At 49.4% G+C, this 19,724-nt stretch overlaps 1 protein-coding gene across 2 annotated transcripts in view; it reads left to right on the top strand.

Moving 5' to 3' along the window:
* The window catches only part of epsti1 (epithelial stromal interaction 1), a 157,157-nt gene that overhangs the window by 119,115 nt on the left and 18,318 nt on the right, over positions 1 to 19,724 (top strand). For both annotated transcript variants that reach the window (XM_086006113.1, XM_086006112.1), the window contains 4 exons: positions 15,370 to 15,428; positions 16,410 to 16,493; positions 16,858 to 16,931; positions 19,463 to 19,620. In XM_086006113.1, the coding sequence (XP_085862239.1) occupies position 15,428; positions 16,410 to 16,493; positions 16,858 to 16,931; positions 19,463 to 19,620 (317 nt within the window). In that variant the 5' untranslated portion in view covers positions 15,370 to 15,427. The remainder of the gene's footprint in view (positions 1 to 15,369; positions 15,429 to 16,409; positions 16,494 to 16,857; positions 16,932 to 19,462; positions 19,621 to 19,724) is intronic.

The following is a 19,724-nucleotide window of genomic DNA, read 5'->3' as shown; positions in this document are numbered from 1 at the left end:
GGTTTTTTTTTAGGCGCGAAACTGCAGGGAGGGCGGCAGCCTCTGGCTTTCGCGTCGAAACGGGCGTGATAAAAACACAAGCCGGGGGATGGAGGCGTCTGGGCGGTGTTCACGGGGGAGGGGTGCCTCGTGGCGGCGCAGTGTTGCTGCGTGACCGCATAAATCATATCTGCTTCTGCAGCAAGTGCTGCGCAATCTGTGGCTTCCAATCTGGCGAGGGCAGCCTGAACCTGCTCGGGTAGTTGATTCAGGAATAACTCCCGAAAGAGGAAACATTGTGGTTCGGAGCCAAGGAGCGTGAGCATCTGGCTCATTAACTCAGATGGCTTGGAATTGCCAAGCCCGGGCAAAGCGAGCAGTTGGCGGGCACGCTCCGCCTTCGTGAGCCCGAAGACCTGTATTAACTGCGCTTTAAGAGTATTATACTTGCTGTCAACAGGGGGGTTTTTGAGCAGGCTGATGATCCGTGAGGCCGTGGAGCTGTCGAGTGCGGAGACCATGTAAAGGTAATGGGTCTGATCCGCAACGATGTTTCGGAGATCGAATTGTGCTTCTGCTTGGACGAACCAGGAGGCAGCCTGTTCCCAAAACTGTGGGAGCTTCAAAGCCACGGAGTTCGCTTCCATGTTTCGTCGCGCTTCGCTTCTTCTGCGAAAATTGTTCACGAAAATTCGGGGTCACCACTGTAGGAATGGCTAGATTCCTAACTAAAGGACTGAGGTCGAGTCAGTCTATCAAACAAACGATGTTTAATACTAATCAACAGAGTTTAAAACGAAAACACAGGAGAACTACATCACATGTCTGTACTCTTTGCTGGCTCCACGAGGACTGGCTAGGGCGGCTCCCCAGCCTGACGGCATGACGTTTTCCCGCCGCTGGAGGATCACATGATCAACGTGATGACGTCATCGCGTTTGGTCTCATTCTTAAAGGGACCGCGCTATGTACATGCAATGATATGAACAAAGATACAGATTCATTCTGTAACTAATAATTTGTTAAAGATAATTATGTACATTAGATCAGAGTCCCCCTGGTGGCTCCGCCACAGTATGTTCTTTCAATTCCTTCCTCCTCCCCCCCCCCCCCCCCCAAACTGTCTCTGCGCCTGCTTAATATCTGTTACATCTCCAGCTTTTTCCAGTTCTGATGAAAGGTCCCAGACCTGAAACGTTAACTCTGTTTCTCTCTCCACGGATGCTGCCTGGCCTGCTGAGTATTTCCAGCATTTTCTGTTGTTATTTGTGAGGTTATTCACTTTAGTAGGTAGAATAGAGAAACAGAATATTAGTTTCTCACCATTTAACGATCAAATATTGGTGTTCAGAAGGATTCCTGTCCTTGTGCAGGAAACACAGAAAGTTAACATTCAGGTACAGCAAGCAACTAGGAAAGCAAATGGTATGTTGGCCTTTATTGCAAGGGGGCTGAAGTACAGGAGTAAGGAAGTCTTGCTGCAGTTGTAAGGGCCTTGGTGAGACCACACCTGGAGTACTGGGCACAGTTTTAGTCTCTGTACCTAAGGAAGGATATACTGACCTTAGAGGGGGTGATTCCTGGGATGAGAGGGTTGTCCTCAATGTTCCCGTAGTTTTTTTTGGGTGCACTTTCGGGGCTGCGCGGCCCATTCACAATTTCGTGCATGCGCGAACTTTATCGTTGCAAAAACCAGTTCCAGGCTGCACGGGACCGCAGCCTATAGGGAACGTTGGTTGACCTATGAGGAGAGATTGAGTAGATTGGGCCTATACTCTCTGGAGTTTAGAAGAATGTGAGGTGATCACATTGAAACTTATAAGATTTTGAGAGGACTTGACAGGGTAGAAGCTGAGAGGCTATTTTCCCTGGCTGGAATGTCTAGAACTATGGGGAATAGTCTCAGGATAAGAGGTCGGCCATTTAGGAGTCAGTTGAGGAGACATTTCTTCATTCATATAATTTATAATTCTCTGCCCCAGAGGGCTGTGGAGGCTCAGCTGTTGAGGATATTCAAGGCTGAGATCGATAGATTTTTGGACTCTAGGGGAATCGGGGGATGTGGGGATCGGGCGGGAAAGTGGAGTTGAGGTCAAAGATCAGCCATGGTCTTATTGCTCGAAGGGCCATATGTTCTACTCTCCTAATTCTTACATTCTTTATGTTCTTATAAAAGAGACAGACAGAAAAAGTTCTTTAAAAAATTATTTTTAAAATAATCTCCAACTGTAGCGGCACCACCGAGTGTCCCTTATTTACCGTACATAATTCCCTTTAACGTAACGATGTATATATGCGGTTTGCCTGTGCGGGGCGTTTTTCCTTTGGGAGCGCGGGCGAACGCGATGACGCGGGTAAACACGATGACATCACGCCGCACATCACGTGACTGCCCCAAGCGCGGGAAAACGCGATGACGTCATGACGCAATCCCCGGGACTGACTAGTCAGTCCTCGTGGCGTCTCCGTCTGGTTAAGACCTACTTAATGGCTCTCCTGTACCGATCTCAGCCAGCTGTTGGAATTCGATTATTCTTGCATTAAAGAACTATTTGATTGTTCTCCTGGAGTCGACTTCGATTATTTGATAGGCATTCGTCCAACACCTACAATTGGTGAACCCGAATACCTACAATTGGTGACCAACGACGTGAGGACGGGAGCTCATCAATACCTACATTGGTGACCCCGTTTTTCGTAAACGTTTTTCACGAAAGCAGCGCAGCCGGACCCCGATTTTTCGTGAACGTTTTTCACAAGAAGCACGCATGGCAGCTACAGCCGTTTCGCTCAGCTACCGCAACACTGGGAGCAACAACCGCCCTCGTGCTTTATTCTGGTAGAAGCCCCGTTCGCCTTGTGCAACATCGATACGGCGCAGACCACGTACCTGGATACGGTCTCCATTTTCGACAGCTCTACCGAATTTCGGAGCGTCAGCCTCTTCGACAACCCCATGGCGGAACAGCAAGTATAACACCCTCACAGCGTGGGTGCAGCACGTTTTCGGGCTCACAGGATCGGAGCGCGCCCTGGCGGAGAGGCCACGAGGACTCAGTCCTCGCAAACCACGAGGATTCCTCCCTCGCAATCCACGAGGATTCGCTCCTCGCAACCCACGAGGACCCACCCCTCGCAAACCACGAGAATTCCTCGCAAACCACGAGGATTCCTCCCTCGCAAACCATGAGGATTCCTCCCTCGCGAACCACGAGGACCCATCCCTCGCAAACCACGAAGATTCGCCCCTCGCAAACCATGAGGACCCATCCCCCGCCGACGCCGCACCAGCCCATCAGCCTGCTGGTCTGTTTCTTCTACCACGCTTTTCGGCGCGAAGGCGAAGCGTTGCCGCCCTCCCGGCAGTTTTCCCCCTAAATCAACAACAACTAGAAGCGTTGCCGCCCTCCCGGCAGTTTTCCCCCTAAATCAACAACAACTAGAAGCGTTGCCGCCCTCTCTACAGTTTTCCCCTCAACAAAAGCAAACATCTACTGACGCTGCGACCATCGAGGACGGGTCCAACGGGCATCCCGCGGCCGCGATCGGCCACGCGAAAATTGCTGTCATCACCGATCACTGATCAACGCAGCAACGGTTCACTCTCTTCTGTGTTACCGTAGTAGCAGTACGGCACGCACCGTTCCGTGCGTTCCCGACTGCCGAAGAGTTCGCTCGCCTATCGGCGAGTTCACCGACCTGCCAAGACCCACGTTTATTTCCTCCTGGATCGCCCGTTCAGCGTTCCTGCAGATTTCGTCAGACTGGGGACCTTCTTCCAACAATGACAGAGCCATGGTCCGCGTCTGCCCAACCTGCCGGTCACTATGACGCGGCCAGCTGTTTCGCCCCGGCGCCCGCTTCGAACCACGGGCTGCAGAGGTCACACGCTTCCACGGTCCTTCACAGGGCTGAATACGTTTTATTCACCCTTACACACATCGGGATCCGCTCAAGACCCCATCTACCGGACCACATATTTGGACCTCGCCCGCCAAGTCGAGACAGCACGACCGCCGAGACCACCGACCACCCATCGTCGTTACGGCAGCCCAAGTATGACCGCCCACCTGACCACCAGCTACCCATCGTCATTACGGCAGACCAAGTACGACCGCCCGCCAGACCGCCAGCCACCCAACAGTCTCCGTCTCGAGACTACGGGAGTCGTTCGGACAGGCTCGTCAGACCATCTCATCGTTTGACGTTGTCCATTAAAGCGAATTCTGGGGGGGCGCATGTAGCGGTACCACCGAGTGTCCCTTACTTACCGTACATAATTCCCTTTAACGTAACGATGTATATATGCGGTTTGCCTGTGCGGGGCGTTTCCCCTTTGGGAGCGCGGGTAAACGCGATGACGCAGGCAAACACGATGACATCACGTCGCACATCATATGACCGCCCCAAGCGCGGGCAAACGCGATGATGTCACGCCGCACATCACGTGACCGCCCCAAGCGCGGGAAAACGCAATGACGTCATGACACAATCCCCGGGACTGACTAGTCACTCCTCGTGGCGTCTCCGTTTGGTTAAGACCTACTTAATGGCTCTCCTGTACCGATCTCAGCCCGCTGTTGGAATTCGATTATTCTTGCATTAAAGAACTATTTGATTGTTCTCCTGGAGTCGACCTCGATTATTTGATAGGCATTCGTCCAACACCTACAATTGGTGAACCCGAATACCTACACAACACTAATTAACATCTGAAAGAATGAGACTCCACACTTGTAAAATTAAATGTTATGGGTCTGAGACGTTGTTTGACAATAATTATCACTTATCACGCTGTTAAAAATTCACTTACTCCTGAATGCACCAGCCCTGACTTTTTCTGGCATGTTTATTGGGTAACTAATGAATAAGTACCCCAACTTCATGCTGTTGCATGTCATTCAATGCCAAGTCTATCGGCGAGGTTCTGTATTAGCAAAGCCTGTGGAGGAGCAGGATAACTCAGACCGCAACTTCCAGATTTCTGCATTTAACCGCGCATGTGCGTAATCCAAAAGTTGCTGTCCGATTTACTCCATAATAACGGTGAGCGCAGGCAGCCTCATCCTTATTATTAATGCAAAATCCAGGCCTGAATTCCCTATTGGATTTATTAGTGACTATCTTATATTGATGGCCCCTAGTTCTGGTCTCCCCCACAAGTGGAAACATCTTCTCTACGTCTACCCTATCAAATCATTTCATTATTTTAAAGACCTTTGTCAGGTCATCATTGAGTCTTCTCTTTTCTAGAGAAAAGAGCCCCAGACAGTTAGTTGTACCCTTGCAGCTCGGGTATCATCCTTGTGAATATGTTTTGCACCTTCTCCGGTGCTGCATGGAGACCAGAACCGTGCACAATGCGTTAAGTCTGGTCTAACCAAGGTTCTATACAAGTTTAACATAACGTTTCTGCACCTGCGGCTGTGTAGCCCTCCCTCAGTACTGCCCTGGAGTGTCAGCCGGGATTATGTGCTAAACTCTGTGGAATGGGGCTCAGAGGTGGGAGAGCTATCTCTGCGCTAAGGGTGACACTGAGCTGCTTATGTTCAATCCGAGGTTCTGTTGCTGCTGACGGTTATTTTTGCTCACAGAAAACAAATCTAGCACCAGATCGTGACCTACTCGGTCAATCGGTGCTTGCAGCACCCGTTCAGAACATCTACCGCACAGGGTGTTCGAATCTATGGCAACGCTAATCAGCTTAACTCCGCCCGTCTCTGACTTTAAAAGTTCTCGCTTGAAGCCCCACTCGAGCTCCTAGCTGCCCCTTCAATGGGGTGCTGCACTGTCTGAGGTGCCCTCTTTCAGATGTGGGTGGTTAGAGCCAAGGTCCCACTTGTCTGCTCAGGGAGCTCTCCCGGTGCCCTGGCCAACATTTATCACTCAACCAACACCAAAAACAGGTCTTTAAATCTCGTTTGTTCTTTGTGGCATCTTGCTGTGCGCAAATTGGCTGCGGATTTCGCCAACATTATAACAGCGACGAGACTTGAAGAGCACTTTTTTTGGCTGCAAAAGACTTTGGGACATCCTGAGGACGTAAAAGGTGCTTTATAAATGCAAATTCGTTCATTCTATTCTTCAAAGCTCATTTTTTAAATGCAGGACGATGAGAAAACACTGGGGTTAAAGCTGAACAGAAGAACATCCCGAAGAATAAATCCCAGAATAGTAAAAGATAAATTAACGGGGAGAACTCTTTCTTCAGGATGTGAGGTTTAATTTTCTTCCATAACTAAAGGTACCTGATGTATTGACATAAGGGAGTGGTGGAGACAGAGATGCACTTCCTCACAGCTTGTAGAAAATATCAGGGCATAAGGGACCAATTAAACTCATACTTTGGTTCTGTATTCACAAAGGAGGACACAAATAACTTCCCAGGAATATCGGCAAACATAGGGACTAATGAGAGGGAGGAGCTGACAGAAATTAGTATCTCTAGGGATATGGTGTTGGGTAAGTTGAGGGGACTGAAGGCCGACAAATCCCCGGGGCCTGATAAACTACATCCTAGGGTACTTAAGGAGGTGGCCCTGGAGATAGCAGATGCTCTAAGGATCATCTTCCGGAACTCCATTGACTCGGGAACAGTACCCGTGGATTGGAGGGTAGCTAATGTTACCCCAATATTTAAAAAGGGGGGTAGAGAGAAAGCAGGGAATTATAGACCAGTAAGCCTTACATCGGTTGTGGGCAAAATGCTAGAGTCCATTATTAAGGATAAAATAGCGGAGCACTTGACAAATGGGGAAAGGATCGGACAGAGTCAACATGGATTTACAAAGGGTAAATCGTGTTTGACTAATCTGCTGGAATTTTTTGAGGAAGTAACTGGTAAAATAGATGGGGGAGAGCCAGTGGATGTGGTGTACCTTGACTTCCAGAAAGCCTTCGATAAGGTTCCACACAAAAGATTATCATGCAAAATTAAGGCTCATGGGATTGGGGGCAAAGTATTAACGTGGATAGAGAACTGGCTGGCGGATAGAAAACAGAGAGTTGGAATAAACGGCTCGTTTTCGGAGTGGCAGGCAGTGACCAGCGGGGTGCCGCAAGGATCTGTCCTGGGACCCCAGCTGTTCACAATATATATAAATGATCTGGATCAGGGAATTGGATGCAATATTTCCAAATTCGCTGACGACACTAAACTAGGAGGAGGGGTGGGCTCTGATGAGGATGTCAGGAGGCTACAGTGCGATTTGGACAGGTTGGGGGAATGGGCGGATACGTGGCAGATGCACTATAATGTGGATAAATGCGAGGTTATCCACTTTGGGGGTAAAAACAGGAGGGTAGATTATTATCTAAATGGCAATAGATTGGGAGATGGGGAAGTGCAGAGGGACCTGGGTGTTCTTGTGCACCAGTCACTGAAGGAGAGCATGCAGGTGCAACAGGCGATTAAGAAGGCAAATGGTATGTTGGCCTTCATATCAAGGGGGTTCGAGTATAGGAATAGGGATACCTTACTACAGCTGTACAAGGTGCTGGTGAGACCGCATCTGGAGTATTGTGTACAGTTTTGGTCGCCCCAGCTGCGGAAGGATGTTCTTGCCATGGAAAGAGTGCAGCGGCGATTCACCAGGCTGATACCTGGAATGGCGGGAATGACCTACGAGGAGAGATTGAATAGTTTGGGCTTGTACTCACTGGAGTTTAGAAGATTGAGAGGGGATCTCATCGAAACATATAAAATTATGGCAGGCCTGGACAGGCTGAATTCAGAGAGAATGTTTCCAATGGCAGGGGAGCACAGAACCAGGGGCCACAGTCTAAAAATAGCGGGCAAATCATTTAAAACAGAGATGAGGAAGAATTTCTTCACTCAAAGAGTGGTGAGCCTGTGGAATTCCCTGCCACAGAGGGCTGTGAAGGCTAATTCAATAAATATTTTCAAGAGAGAATTGGATATATTTCTGAAGGCTAAGGGGATTAAGGGTTACGGAGAAAAGGCGGGGACGGGGTACTGAACTGGTAAGATCAGCTAAGATCTCAGATGAAGATCAGCCATGATCTCATTGAATGGCGGAGCAGGCTCGAAGGGCCGAATGGCCTACTCCTGTTCCTATCTCTATGTTTCTATGTTAATTTCTACCCAAAATTCACAAAAATATGCCCGGAATTCAGAAATTTGAATGACGACCAAAAACTCCCATACCTACTAGGGGAAGAGAGAAATTGTGTAACCTTAGCGGCACACTATGTTACAGCTTGCCATAAACAGAGGGACAACCACTAAATATAAGAAAAGAGTATATACAAATTATATGAATGTATATTTATACACTCAGGGATATATCTGTTTATACACTGTATGGATAGATCTGTATTTTTGTGTACAACCATGAATGTTTTTCGATGCTTTGGCAACATAAGATGCACCTTGTCATGCCAATAAAGCGATTTGAATTGAATTGAATTGAATTGAATTACTGCCATCTGATGGCTGGCTAGAAATTGCAGTTTGAGATCTGAGGAGTGGTGAGCAGTACCTGTAATAGCAAACATCAGCATGGATTTACTGGGCTCAATTTCTGATCCATTTCCATTCCACTGGGCTTTTCACCCTCTTTGTGTTGCCCTGGGAGTTCAGGACCGCTGGGGGGAGAGGGGAGGGGGGTGCGGGGGTTACAGGGAACTGGCAGTAGCCAGACCAGCCCACACAGGTGAGGAGGATAGGCCTTCTCCACCTCCCGCCTCCCTTTCATCAAATGATACAGCACAGAAGGAGGCCATTCGGCCCATCGGGCCTGTGCTGGCTCTTTGGTCAAGCTCTCCAATTAGTCTCACTCACCCACTCTCCCCGTAGCTCAGCAAATTTCTCCCCTTCAAGTATTTCTCCAATTCCCTTTTGAAAGTTACTATTGAATCTCCCTCCACCGCCCTTTCAGGCAGCGCATTCCGGATCACAACAACTCACTGCGTAAAACAAATTCTCCTCATTTTCTCCCTGGCTTTTTTACTAATATTTTTAACTCTCTGTCCTCTGGTTACCGACCTTCCTACCGGTGGAAACAGTTTCTCCTTATTTACTCTATCAAAACCACTCATCATTTTGACGCCTCTATTAAATCTCCTCTCAACCTTCTCTGCTCTAAGGAGAACAATCCCAGCTTCTCCAGTCTCTCCACATAACTGAAGTCCCTCACCCCTGGAACCATTCTAGTAAATCTCCTCCGCACCCTCTCCAAGGTCTTGACATCCTTCCTAAAGTGTGGTGCCCAGAATTGAACATAATACTCCAGCTGAGGCCTAACCAGTGTTTTATAAAAGTTTAACATAACTTCCTTGTTTTTATAGTCTATTCCTTTATTTATAAAGTCAATAATCCCGTTTGCTTTTTTAACAACCTTATCAACTTGTCCGGCCACCTTCAATGATTTGTGTACGCACACCCCCAGGTCTCTCTGTTCCTGCACCCCCTTTCAAATTGTACCATTTAGTTTATACTGCCTCTTCACAGATCACAGAATCACAGAAACCCCACAGTGCAGATAGAGGCCATTTCGGCCCATCGAGCCTGCACCGACACATATCCCACCCGATCCCCGTAACCCCTACATCAACTCCTACCAGAATGCATCACTTACTCTCTCATCAGCCTGTGGAAAGACACTCGTCACTGGGACTAGTGTTAGGATCACCCTCCATCCAGAGGAGAGGTTCTGGGAGGGGGGTCGCCTGAAGAAACCTGAAGGTCTGAAGTTGTGTTACATGTTTCGCCCCCTTTTGCCAACGCTAGGCCCTGCCTGTGGGTGGGTCTGCAATGGTGGTGCCCTGGGCCAAGTACATAGAATTACAGTACATAGAATTTACAGCACAGAAACAGGCCATTCGGCCCAACAGGTCTATGCTGGTGTCTGTGTTCCACACGAGCCTCCTCCCACCCGCATTCATCTCACCCTATCAACATATCCTCCATTCCTTTCTCCCTCATGCACTTATCGAGCTTCCCATTAAATGCATCTATGCTGTTCGCCTCAACTACTCCATGTGGTAGTGAATTCCACATTCTCAAAGAAATTTCTCCTGAATTCCTTTTTGGATGTATTAGTGACTATCTTAGATTTATGACCCCTAGTTTTAGACTCCCCCACAAGCGGAAACATCTTCTCTACGTCTATCCTATCGAACCCCTTCATCATTTTAAAGAGCTCTATCAGGTCACCCCTCAGCCTTCTCTTTTCTAGAGAAAAGAGCCCCGGCCTGTTCAACCTTTCTTGATATTTATAACCTCTCAGTTCTGGGATTATCCTAGTAAATCTTTTTTGCATTTTCTCCAGTGCTTATATATCCTTTTTATAATATGGAGACCAGGACTGTGCACAGTGCTCCAAGTGTGGTCTAACCAAGATTCTATACAAGGTTAACATAACTTCTCTGCTTTTGAATTCTGTTCCTCTGGAAATGAACCCCAGTGCTGTGTTTTACACTTTTTATGGGTTTGTTAACCTGCGTTGCTACTTTAATGATTTATGAACCTGTATCCCTAGTTCCCTTTGCGACACTACCCCATTTAGACTCTTATTTTCCAAGCAGTATGTGGCATCCTTGTTCGTCCTATCAAAATGCACACCTCACACTTCTCTATATTGAAATGAATTTGCCATTTACACGCCCATTCTGCAAGTTAGTTAACATCTTTTATTTTTGTCACTCTGAGTAACTACCTTTAACCCCCCACTGTCTGTTTTCTGTTTTGTAGTCAGCTTGCCATCCATTCTGCTACCTGTCCCCTGACTCCACATGACCGTAGTCCTGAGTCTACCTTATCGAAGGCCATGTATATTACAAAGAATCCAATAAGTTTGGTCAAGCGTGACTTTCCCTTTTGAAATCCGTGCTGCCTTTATTATATTTTTCATCTCTAGATGTTATTATATTTTTCATCTCTAGATGTTTTTCTATATGTGTCAACCGTGGCTCAGTGGGTAGCACACTCGCCTCTGGGTCAGAAGGTTGTGGGTTCAAGTCCCACTCCAGAAACTTGAGCACATAAAGCTAGGCTGACACTCCAGTGCAGTACTGAGGGACGGCTGCACTGTCAGAGGTGCCGTCTTTCAGATGAGACGTTAAACCGAGGCCCTATCTGCTCTCGCAGGTGGATCCCATGGCACTATTTTGAAGAGGAGTAGGGAATTTATCCCCGGTGTCCTGGGGCCAATATTTATCCCTCAACTAACATCACTAAAACAGATTATCCGGCCATTATCACATTGCTATTTGTGGGAGCTTGCTGTGCACAAATTGGCTGCCATATTTCCTACATTGCAACAGTGACTACACTTCAAAAAGTACTTCATTGGCCGTAAAGCACTTTGAGATATCCTGAGGTTGTGAGAGGCGCTATATAAATGCAAGTCTTTCTATTACATCTTTGAATAAAGATTCCAAAATCTTTCCTACCACCTTTGTTAAGCTAATTGGTATATAGTTCCCTGGACTTGTTCTATTTCCCTTTTTAGTATAGGAATCACATTAGCTGTCCACCAGTCCTCTGGCATTATTCCCTTTTCTATTGATTTTTTTATAGGATGCGACTGCTGCCAACGACATACAGTAGGTGCGCAGGCACAGTGCCAGTGGGATTTTTGGTTGCTCTATCCGGACTATTGGTGAGAGAGGAAGGTGTTGTATTGTGAGGTCTGTACTGTGACTTGAAGGTGATACGAGGATATTGTCAGATTGTGTGAGTTTTGTTGTACTTTCACAGAGTCTGCTCATCGCTATCAGATCCTCTGCCTGTTGTGGGTCGAACACGTGGCTGGTGAACAGAATGCAGACACAGGATGTTAGGATTTAATAAGCTGGGAAAAGGATCGTTACGAAAGAGATAAGAGACAGTGCGGAGAGATAGAGAGAGGAGCGCTAGATAAAGAGACTGGGGAGGAAAATGAGAGGGAGGGCGGAGAAGGAACGTGAGAAGAGAGAATGGCAGTGGTGTGATTAATTCATCAGAATGAACTGCTGAACCTTCCAGTACAATTTAATGAGGAAATGTGACTTGAAGACTATACTAGGATGTTGTCAGCTTGTGAGAGTTTTATTGTAGTCCCGCGGAGTGTGTTTATCGCTGTCAGCTCCTCTATCTGTTGTGGTGAACGTAACTTTTTCTTATTTGGACAAGTGTGGATTAATTAAGGAAAGCCAGCACGGATTTGTTAAAGGCAAATCGTGTTTAACTAACTTGATTGAGTTTTTTGATACGGTAACAGACAGGGTTGATGAGGGCAATGTGGTTGATGTGGTGTACATGGACTTCCAAAAGGCGTTCGACAAAGTGCCACATAATAGGCTTGCCAGCAAAGTTGAAGCCCATGGAATAAAAGGGACAGGAAACAGAGAGTAGTGAACGGTTGTTTATCGGACTGGAGGAAGGTATACAGTGGTGTTCCCCAGGGGTCTGTACTAGGAGAGGGTGCAGAAAAGATTTACGAGAATGATTCCAGGAATGAGGGACTTCAGTGATGTGGATAGACTGGAGAAGCTGGGGTTGTTCTCCTTGGAGCAGAGAAGATTGAGAGGAGATTTGATAGAGGTGTTCAAAATCATGAGGGGTCTGGACAGAGTAGATAGAGAAACTGTTCCCATTGGCGGAAGGGTCGAGAACCAGAGGACACAGATTTAAGGAGATTGGCAGAAGAACCAAAGGCGACATGAGGAAAAACTTTTTTACGTAGCGAGCAGTTATGATCTGGAATGCACTGCCTGAAAGGGTGGTGGAGGCAGATTCAATTGTGGCTTTCAAAAGGGAATTGAATAAGTACCTGAAGGAAAAAAATTGTAGGGCTACGGGGAAAGGGCGACTAGCTGAAGTGCTCTTGCAGAGAGCCGGCACAGGCGCGATGGGCCGAATGGCCTCCTTCTGTGCTGTAACCATTCTATGAATCTATGACATTGATGCGCAGAATGCTTCCGGTAGCTTCCGGTTCGTTGGCAGCAGTCACTCCGTTTTTTATATGTATGTAATTGTGTCTCTGCTGTCTTTCCCTTAGCTTCTTTTAATATGCTCAGATGCAATCCTTCGGACTAGGGGTTTTATCCTCTATAAGTTTGTCTAGTTTATCAATTATCTCCCCCCTTTCTATCTTAAATATCTTGATATCTTTTTTGATCACCCTGTTAGTCTCCCTGGTAAATACTGAGGCATAGTAATTATTCAATATTTCTGCCATTATGCTGTGAGTTTATCTTGTGCATCCTATAGTGGCCTATCCCTATCTTAATTTTCCTTTTGTTATTTATGCACTTATAGGATACTTTGCTACTTGTTTTTATATTCCTTGATAATTTAAGTTGGTAGTTTCTCTTTGCCTTCCTGATTTTTTAAATTTCTTTCCTAACCTCTTTGTATTCCCTTTTATCATCCTCTCCTTTATTCTCTATATACTTAGTGTCCTAGGCCCAACCATCTTCAGCTGCTTCATCAATGACCTTCCCTCCATCATAAGGTCAGAAATGGAGATGTTCGCTGATGACTGCACAGTGTTCAGTTCCATTCGCAACTCCTCAGATAATGAAGTAGTCCATGCCCGCATGCAACAAGACCTGGACGACATTCAGGCTTGGGCTGATAAGTGGCAAGTAACATTCGCGCCACAGAAGTGCCAGGCAATGACTATCTCCAACAAGCGAGAGTCTAACCACCTCCCCTTGACATTGAACGGCATTACCATCGCCAATTCCCCACCATCGACATCATGGGGATCATCATTGACCAGAAACCTAACTGGACCAGCCACATAAATACTGTGGCAACAAGAGCAGGTCATAGGCTAGGTATTCTGCAGCGAGTGTCTCACCTCCTGACTCCCCAAAGCCTTTCCACCACCTACAAGGCACAAGTAAGGAGTGTGATGGAATATTCTCCACTTGCCTGGATGAATGCAGCTCCAACAACACTCAAGAAGCTTGACACCATTCCAGGACAAAGCAGTCCACTTGATTGGCACCCCATCCACCACCTTAGACATTCACTCCCTCCATCACCGGCGTAACGTGGCTGCAGTGTGTACCATCTACAAGGTGCACTGCAGCAACTCGCCAAGGCTTCTTCGGCAGCACCTCCCGCGACCTCTACAACCTAGAAGGACAAGGACAGCAGGCACATGGGAACACCACCACCTGCAAGTTCCCCTCCAAGTCACACACCATCCTGGCTTGGAAGTATATCGCCGTTCCTTCATTGTTGCTAAGTCAGAATCCTGGAGCTCCTTCCCAAACAGCACTGTGGGAGCACCTTCACCACACGGACTGCAGCGGTTCAAGAAGGCGGCTCACCACCACCTTCTCAAGGATAAATTGGCAAGAAAAGGTAATGAAAGGAAATGGAGTTTTTACAGTGCGTACAGGACTCCTTTCTTACCCAGTATGTAAGAAGTCCAACCAGAGAGGAATTACTCTCTCTCATTATCTTAAACCTTATTAAGTTGTGATCACTATTGCCTAGATACTCCTCTATGCTTTCTTCTCTGGTTCATTTCCCATTACTCGATCCATCAGAGAACATTCTTGCCACCCTCAGTGCTTTTTCCAAGTGGTGTTCAACATGGAGGTGTACTGATTCATCAGCTGAGGGAGGGCAGTAGATGGTCATCAGCAGGAGGTTTCCTTGCCCATGCTTGACCTGATGCCAAGAGACATCATGGGGTCCAAAGTCAATGGTGAGGACTCCAGGGCCACTCCTCCCCGACTGTATACCACTGTGCCGCCACCCCTGGTGGGTCTGTCCTGCTGGTGGGACAGGACGTATCCAGGGATGGTGATGGAGGAGTCTGGGACATTGGCTGAAAGGTATGATTATGACTATGTCAGGTTGTTGTTTCACTAGTCTGTGAGACATCTCTCCCAATTTCCTTATGTCCCCAGATGTAAGTGAGGAGGACTTTGCCAGACCATCTGGTGTCCAAAGCCAGTGCCGGGTGGTCCGTCTGGTTTTATATTTATTATTGTTTTCCGTAGCAGTTTGGTACAACGGAGTGGCTTGCTGGGCCATTTCAGAGGGCAGATACCAGTCAACCTGCTGTGGGTCTGGAGTCACATATAAGCCAGACCAAGTAAGGATCCTTCACCTAAAGGACATTAGTGAACCAGATGGGTTTTTACAACATTACTGTTAATAGCTTTTTAGTCCAGATTTATTTAATTAATTGAGTTTAAATTCCTCAGCTATCTTGGTGGGATTTGAACTCATAGTCTCCGGATCATTAATCCGGGCCTTTGGATTACTAGCCCAGTGATATTACCACTACCGTACCTGACTTGATTGGCTGTAAAGCGCTTTGGGACATCCTGAGGTCGTGAAAGGTGCTATAGAAATGCAAGTTCTTTCGTTCTATACATACAACTTACAATTAATATTTGTTTCTTTTTATATTACAGTCGGGGAGGATATTCAGTGACTGCACCAAATCAGAGCAGGAGATCTCTCCTGCAGCAGAGTAAGTATTTAAATAAAGAAAATGGTGCTTTTTAACTCGGCCCATCTGCTGCTGAAACCCTCAACCACGCTTTTGTTACCTGCAGATTCCACCACTCTCCTCGCCCTCGCCGGCCTCCCATCTCTCACCCTCCGTAAACTTGAGGTCATCTAAAGCTCTGCTGCCCGTGTCCTAACTCACACCAAGTCCTGTTCACCCATCACCCCCGTGTTCGCTGACCTACACTGGCTCTCGGTCCAGTAACTGTTTGAAATTTTAAAATTCTCATCCTTGTTTTCAAATCCCTCCATGGCCGTGCCCCTCCCTATCTCTGTAATCTCCGCCAGACCCACAACCCCCCCGAGATCTCTGCGCTCCTCTAATTCTGGCCTCTTGAGATCCCTGATTTTAATCGCTCCACCATTGGTGGCGGTGCCTTCAGCAGCCTAGGCCCTAAGATCTGGAATTCTCTCCCTAAACCTCTCCTCCTTTAAGACGCTCCTTAAAACCTACCTCTTTGACAAAATCTGTGCTAATATCTCCTTATGTGGCTCGGTGTCAAACTTTGTTTGATAATCGCTCCTGTGACGCACCTTGGGATGTTTTTGCTATGTTCGAGGCGCTATATAAATGCAAGTTGTTGTTGTCTATACTGGTCCTAAGGCCACCAGCTGACACAGATGTGTGAAAGGAAGGTTACGGCAACTGTGCTATGATTGGCCAATTTTAGTCCTCTTCCAGCGAATGAATTTGGGTTGCGTGGAATTGGCCACAGCGAAGTTGCCATCAGCTGCCATTTTGATTGGCACTCACTAAAAGGTACCAAAAGTAGGATCAAGAAGAAGAGGAAATATAGATGGAAGAGCTTGGTTACGGAGCGGCAACCGGTCTGCTCACGCTGTTCAGCTAGTAATTCTTAGCTAATGAATACAAGTCTGTCACATGCTGTTTATTGGGCTCATTCAGCAGGGCATGGACTAACACGAATACTCTTCATTGTAGTGGCAAACAAGGAACTAGAGGAGCTGCAACAATGGAAGGAAGCTCACAGGCCTGGTCCGATCGACATGACTCCCACACAGTTAGGTAAGAAATAGGGGCCGTGCAGGAAACTGGCACAGTTCATAGGTTCCATTCAACAGTCCCGGTTAGGAAATTCCTTTGCCTGCTATTGTGAGTCCCTTTTGGAATTTGATCTGAGTGTGTTTGGGACACTAATATCACAGAGCGATTTCACCCTAATAATGTCCAATATCCACCCATTTGGGGAGGATGTGATGAGCCATTTGTCCCTCAGCTGATAAACTGCTCAGTTTATCCCACACATAACACTTGTGGGTTTTTGCAGCCTTCTTTATTCATGGACTTACCCAGTAATCCATTCTTCCTTAATGCCTTCCAGCCTCTGTGTTTAGTTCTCATAACTGTTACATATTTTTGTTTCTTTTAGGTGGATTCACTTCTGAGGCCGAAGCAAGACAACGGCAACAAATAAATCTACACGGATCCAAGCTCCGACAAAGAGTTAGTGTGTTTATATACACTAGGAATCACAGAATCACACAGCACAGAAGGCAGCATTCAGCCCATTGCGTCTGTGCCATCTCTCTGAAAGAACTCTCCAATTAATCCCACTCCCCCACTCTTTCCCCAGAGCCCTGCAAATTTTCCCCTTCAATTATTTATCCAATTCCCTTTTGAAAGTTATTATTGAATCCTCTTCCACCGCCCTTTCAGGCAGCGCGTTCCAGATCATAAGAACTCGCTGCGTAAAAACAATTCTCCTCATCTCCACCCTGGTTCTTTTGCCAATCACCTCGGCGCGTCCCTGCTCCTCCTGGCCCTGCAAGGAAACTAGAAAGGTAACGAAAGAGGGAAGGAGAAAGCAGTTACTCTCGCCAAGGGGCAGCTAACGGGAAGCCTGTGTTTGGGAGTGAGTCCTTTGTTAATTAGCAAACAAGACTACGTCAAACTCTCCCAACACCTCCAAAAAACAGGGAACATTTCAAAACTTTCATCATTACTTGTCTCAAGGAAACTCGTCTGCTGTTAACAATTTATCCCACACCTAATAAACTGCTCAAGTTGTGGTGTAAATCCAGCATCAAGGTGCGATTGGATGCCCTGCCCGCGGCCTCCGAGAAACAGTTTGCGTTTGAGGCCCTGTGGGATATCAAACCGGGTTTACGCAGCGCGCAGGTGGCTCTGTAAATCCCCTGTAATCTCGCCTAACCTCAATAAAATCTTTAGGGAGTGGGATTGCTAACTATTGGGACACAGCTGTGTGTATTCAGGCTCCTAAAGTGAAGCCCAGGAATGTAAACGGGGGGCTGGGTGTGGGGCACGGGCTGGGTGTGGGGCACGGGCTGGGTGTGGGGTACGGGCTGGGTGTGGGGTACGGGCTGGGTGTGGGGTACGGGCTGGGTGTGGGGTACGGGCTGGGTGTGGGGCACGGGCTGGGTGTAGGGTACGGGCTGGGTGTGGGGCACAGGCTGGGTGTGGGGCACTGGCTGGGTGTGGGGCACAGGCTGGGTGTGGGGCACGGGCTGGGTGCAGGGCACTGGCTGGGTGCGGGGCACAGGCTGGGTGCGGGGCACAGGCTGGGTGCGGGCCACGGGCTGGGTGCGGGCCACGGGCTGGGTGCGGGGCACGGGCTGGGTGCGGGGCACAGGCTGGGTGCGGGCCACGGGCTGGGTGCGGGGTACGGGCTGGGTGTGGGGTACGGGCTGGGTGTGGGCCACGGGCTGGGTGTGGGGCACGGGCTGGGTGTGGGGCACGGGCTGGGTGTGGGGCACGGGCTGGGTGTGGGGTAGGGGCTGGGTGTGGGGCACGGGCTGGGTGTGGGGTACGGGCTGGGTGTGGGGTAGGGGCTGGGTGTGGCGCACGGGCTGGGTGTGGGGCACGGGCTGGGTGTGGGGTACGGGCTGGGTGTGGGGTACGGGCTGGGTGTGGGGCACGGGCTGGGTGTGGGGCACGGGCTGGGTGTGGGGCACGGGCTGGGTGTCGGGCACGGGCTGGGTGCGGGGCTGGGTGCGGGGCACGGGCTGGGTGCGGGGCACGGGCTGGGTGCGGGGCACTGGCTGGGTGCGGGCCACGGGCTGGGTGCGGGGCACGGGCTGGGTGCGGGCCACGGGCTGGGTGCGGGGCACGGGCTGGGTGCGGGGCACGGGCTGGGTGCGGGGCACGGGCTGGGTGCGGGGCACGGGCTGGGTGACTGACTGGGCTCAACCCAGGAGCTGGATTGGAAAGTTACTCTGATTTGGGGAGCTTGTTACAACTTGGCACCCAGCCAGTACCCCACACCCAGCCAGTGCCCCACACCCAGCCCCTACCCCACACCCAGCCCCTACCCCACACCCAGCCAGTGTCCCACACCCAGCCCCTACCCCACACCCAGCCCCTACCCCACACCCAGCCCCTGCCCCACACCCAGCCCGTGCCCCACACCCAGCCCCTACCCCACACCCAGCCCGTACCCCACACCCAGCCCGTGCCCCACACCCAGCCCGTACCCCACACCCAGCCCCTACCCCACACCCAGCCCGTACCCCACACCCAGCCCCTACCCCACACCCAGCCCGTACCCCACACCCAGCCCGTGCCCCACACCCAGCCCGTACCCCACACCCAGCCCGTACCCCACACCCAGCCCCTACCCCACACCCAGCCCCTACCCCACACCCAGCCCGTACCCCACACCCAGCCCGTGCCCCACACCCAGCCCGTGCCCCACACCCAGCCCATGCCCCACACCCAGCCCGTGCCCCACACCCAGCCCGTGCCCCCACACCCAGCCCGTGCCCCACACCCAGCCCGTGCCCCACACCCAGCCCATGCCCCACACCCAGCCCGTGCCCCACACCCAGCCCGTGCCCCACACCCAGCCCGTGCCCCACACCCAGCCCCTACCCCACACCCAGCCCGTACCCCACACCCAGCCCGTGCCCCACACCCAGCCCCTACCCCACACCCAGCCCGTGCCCCACACCCAGCCTCTGCCCACCCCCATTGCAGCGAATGAATGTTTCTTAGTAAATTATTCCTTTTTCCATCAGGCTAAGAAAGAAGAGTATGATAGGAAAAGGAAAGAAGCAGAAGAACTCGAATATCAGAAAAAGAAGGAGATTCAGAGGGAAAAAGCGAATAAGCTCGCGGAAAAGAGGAGGCAGGAGGACGAGCAGAGGAAAGCTGAGCTCCAGGCTAAGCACTACCAGTGAGTTTCAATATAATGCAGCTCCTTCATACTGGAGCGGACATTGCCAATTCTGGAGCATGTACCGAACACCCTCAATACTGCAGTAACAGTGGCAGATCTCG

The sequence above is a fragment of the Somniosus microcephalus genome, chromosome 14 (genome assembly GCF_052327205.1).
Source record: "Somniosus microcephalus isolate GS21.2 chromosome 14, FLI_Smic_1.0, whole genome shotgun sequence".
NCBI lineage: Eukaryota > Metazoa > Chordata > Chondrichthyes > Squaliformes > Somniosidae > Somniosus > Somniosus microcephalus.
Note: the sequence above shows the minus strand (reverse complement) of the source record. Positions and strands in the feature narration are given on the sequence as shown.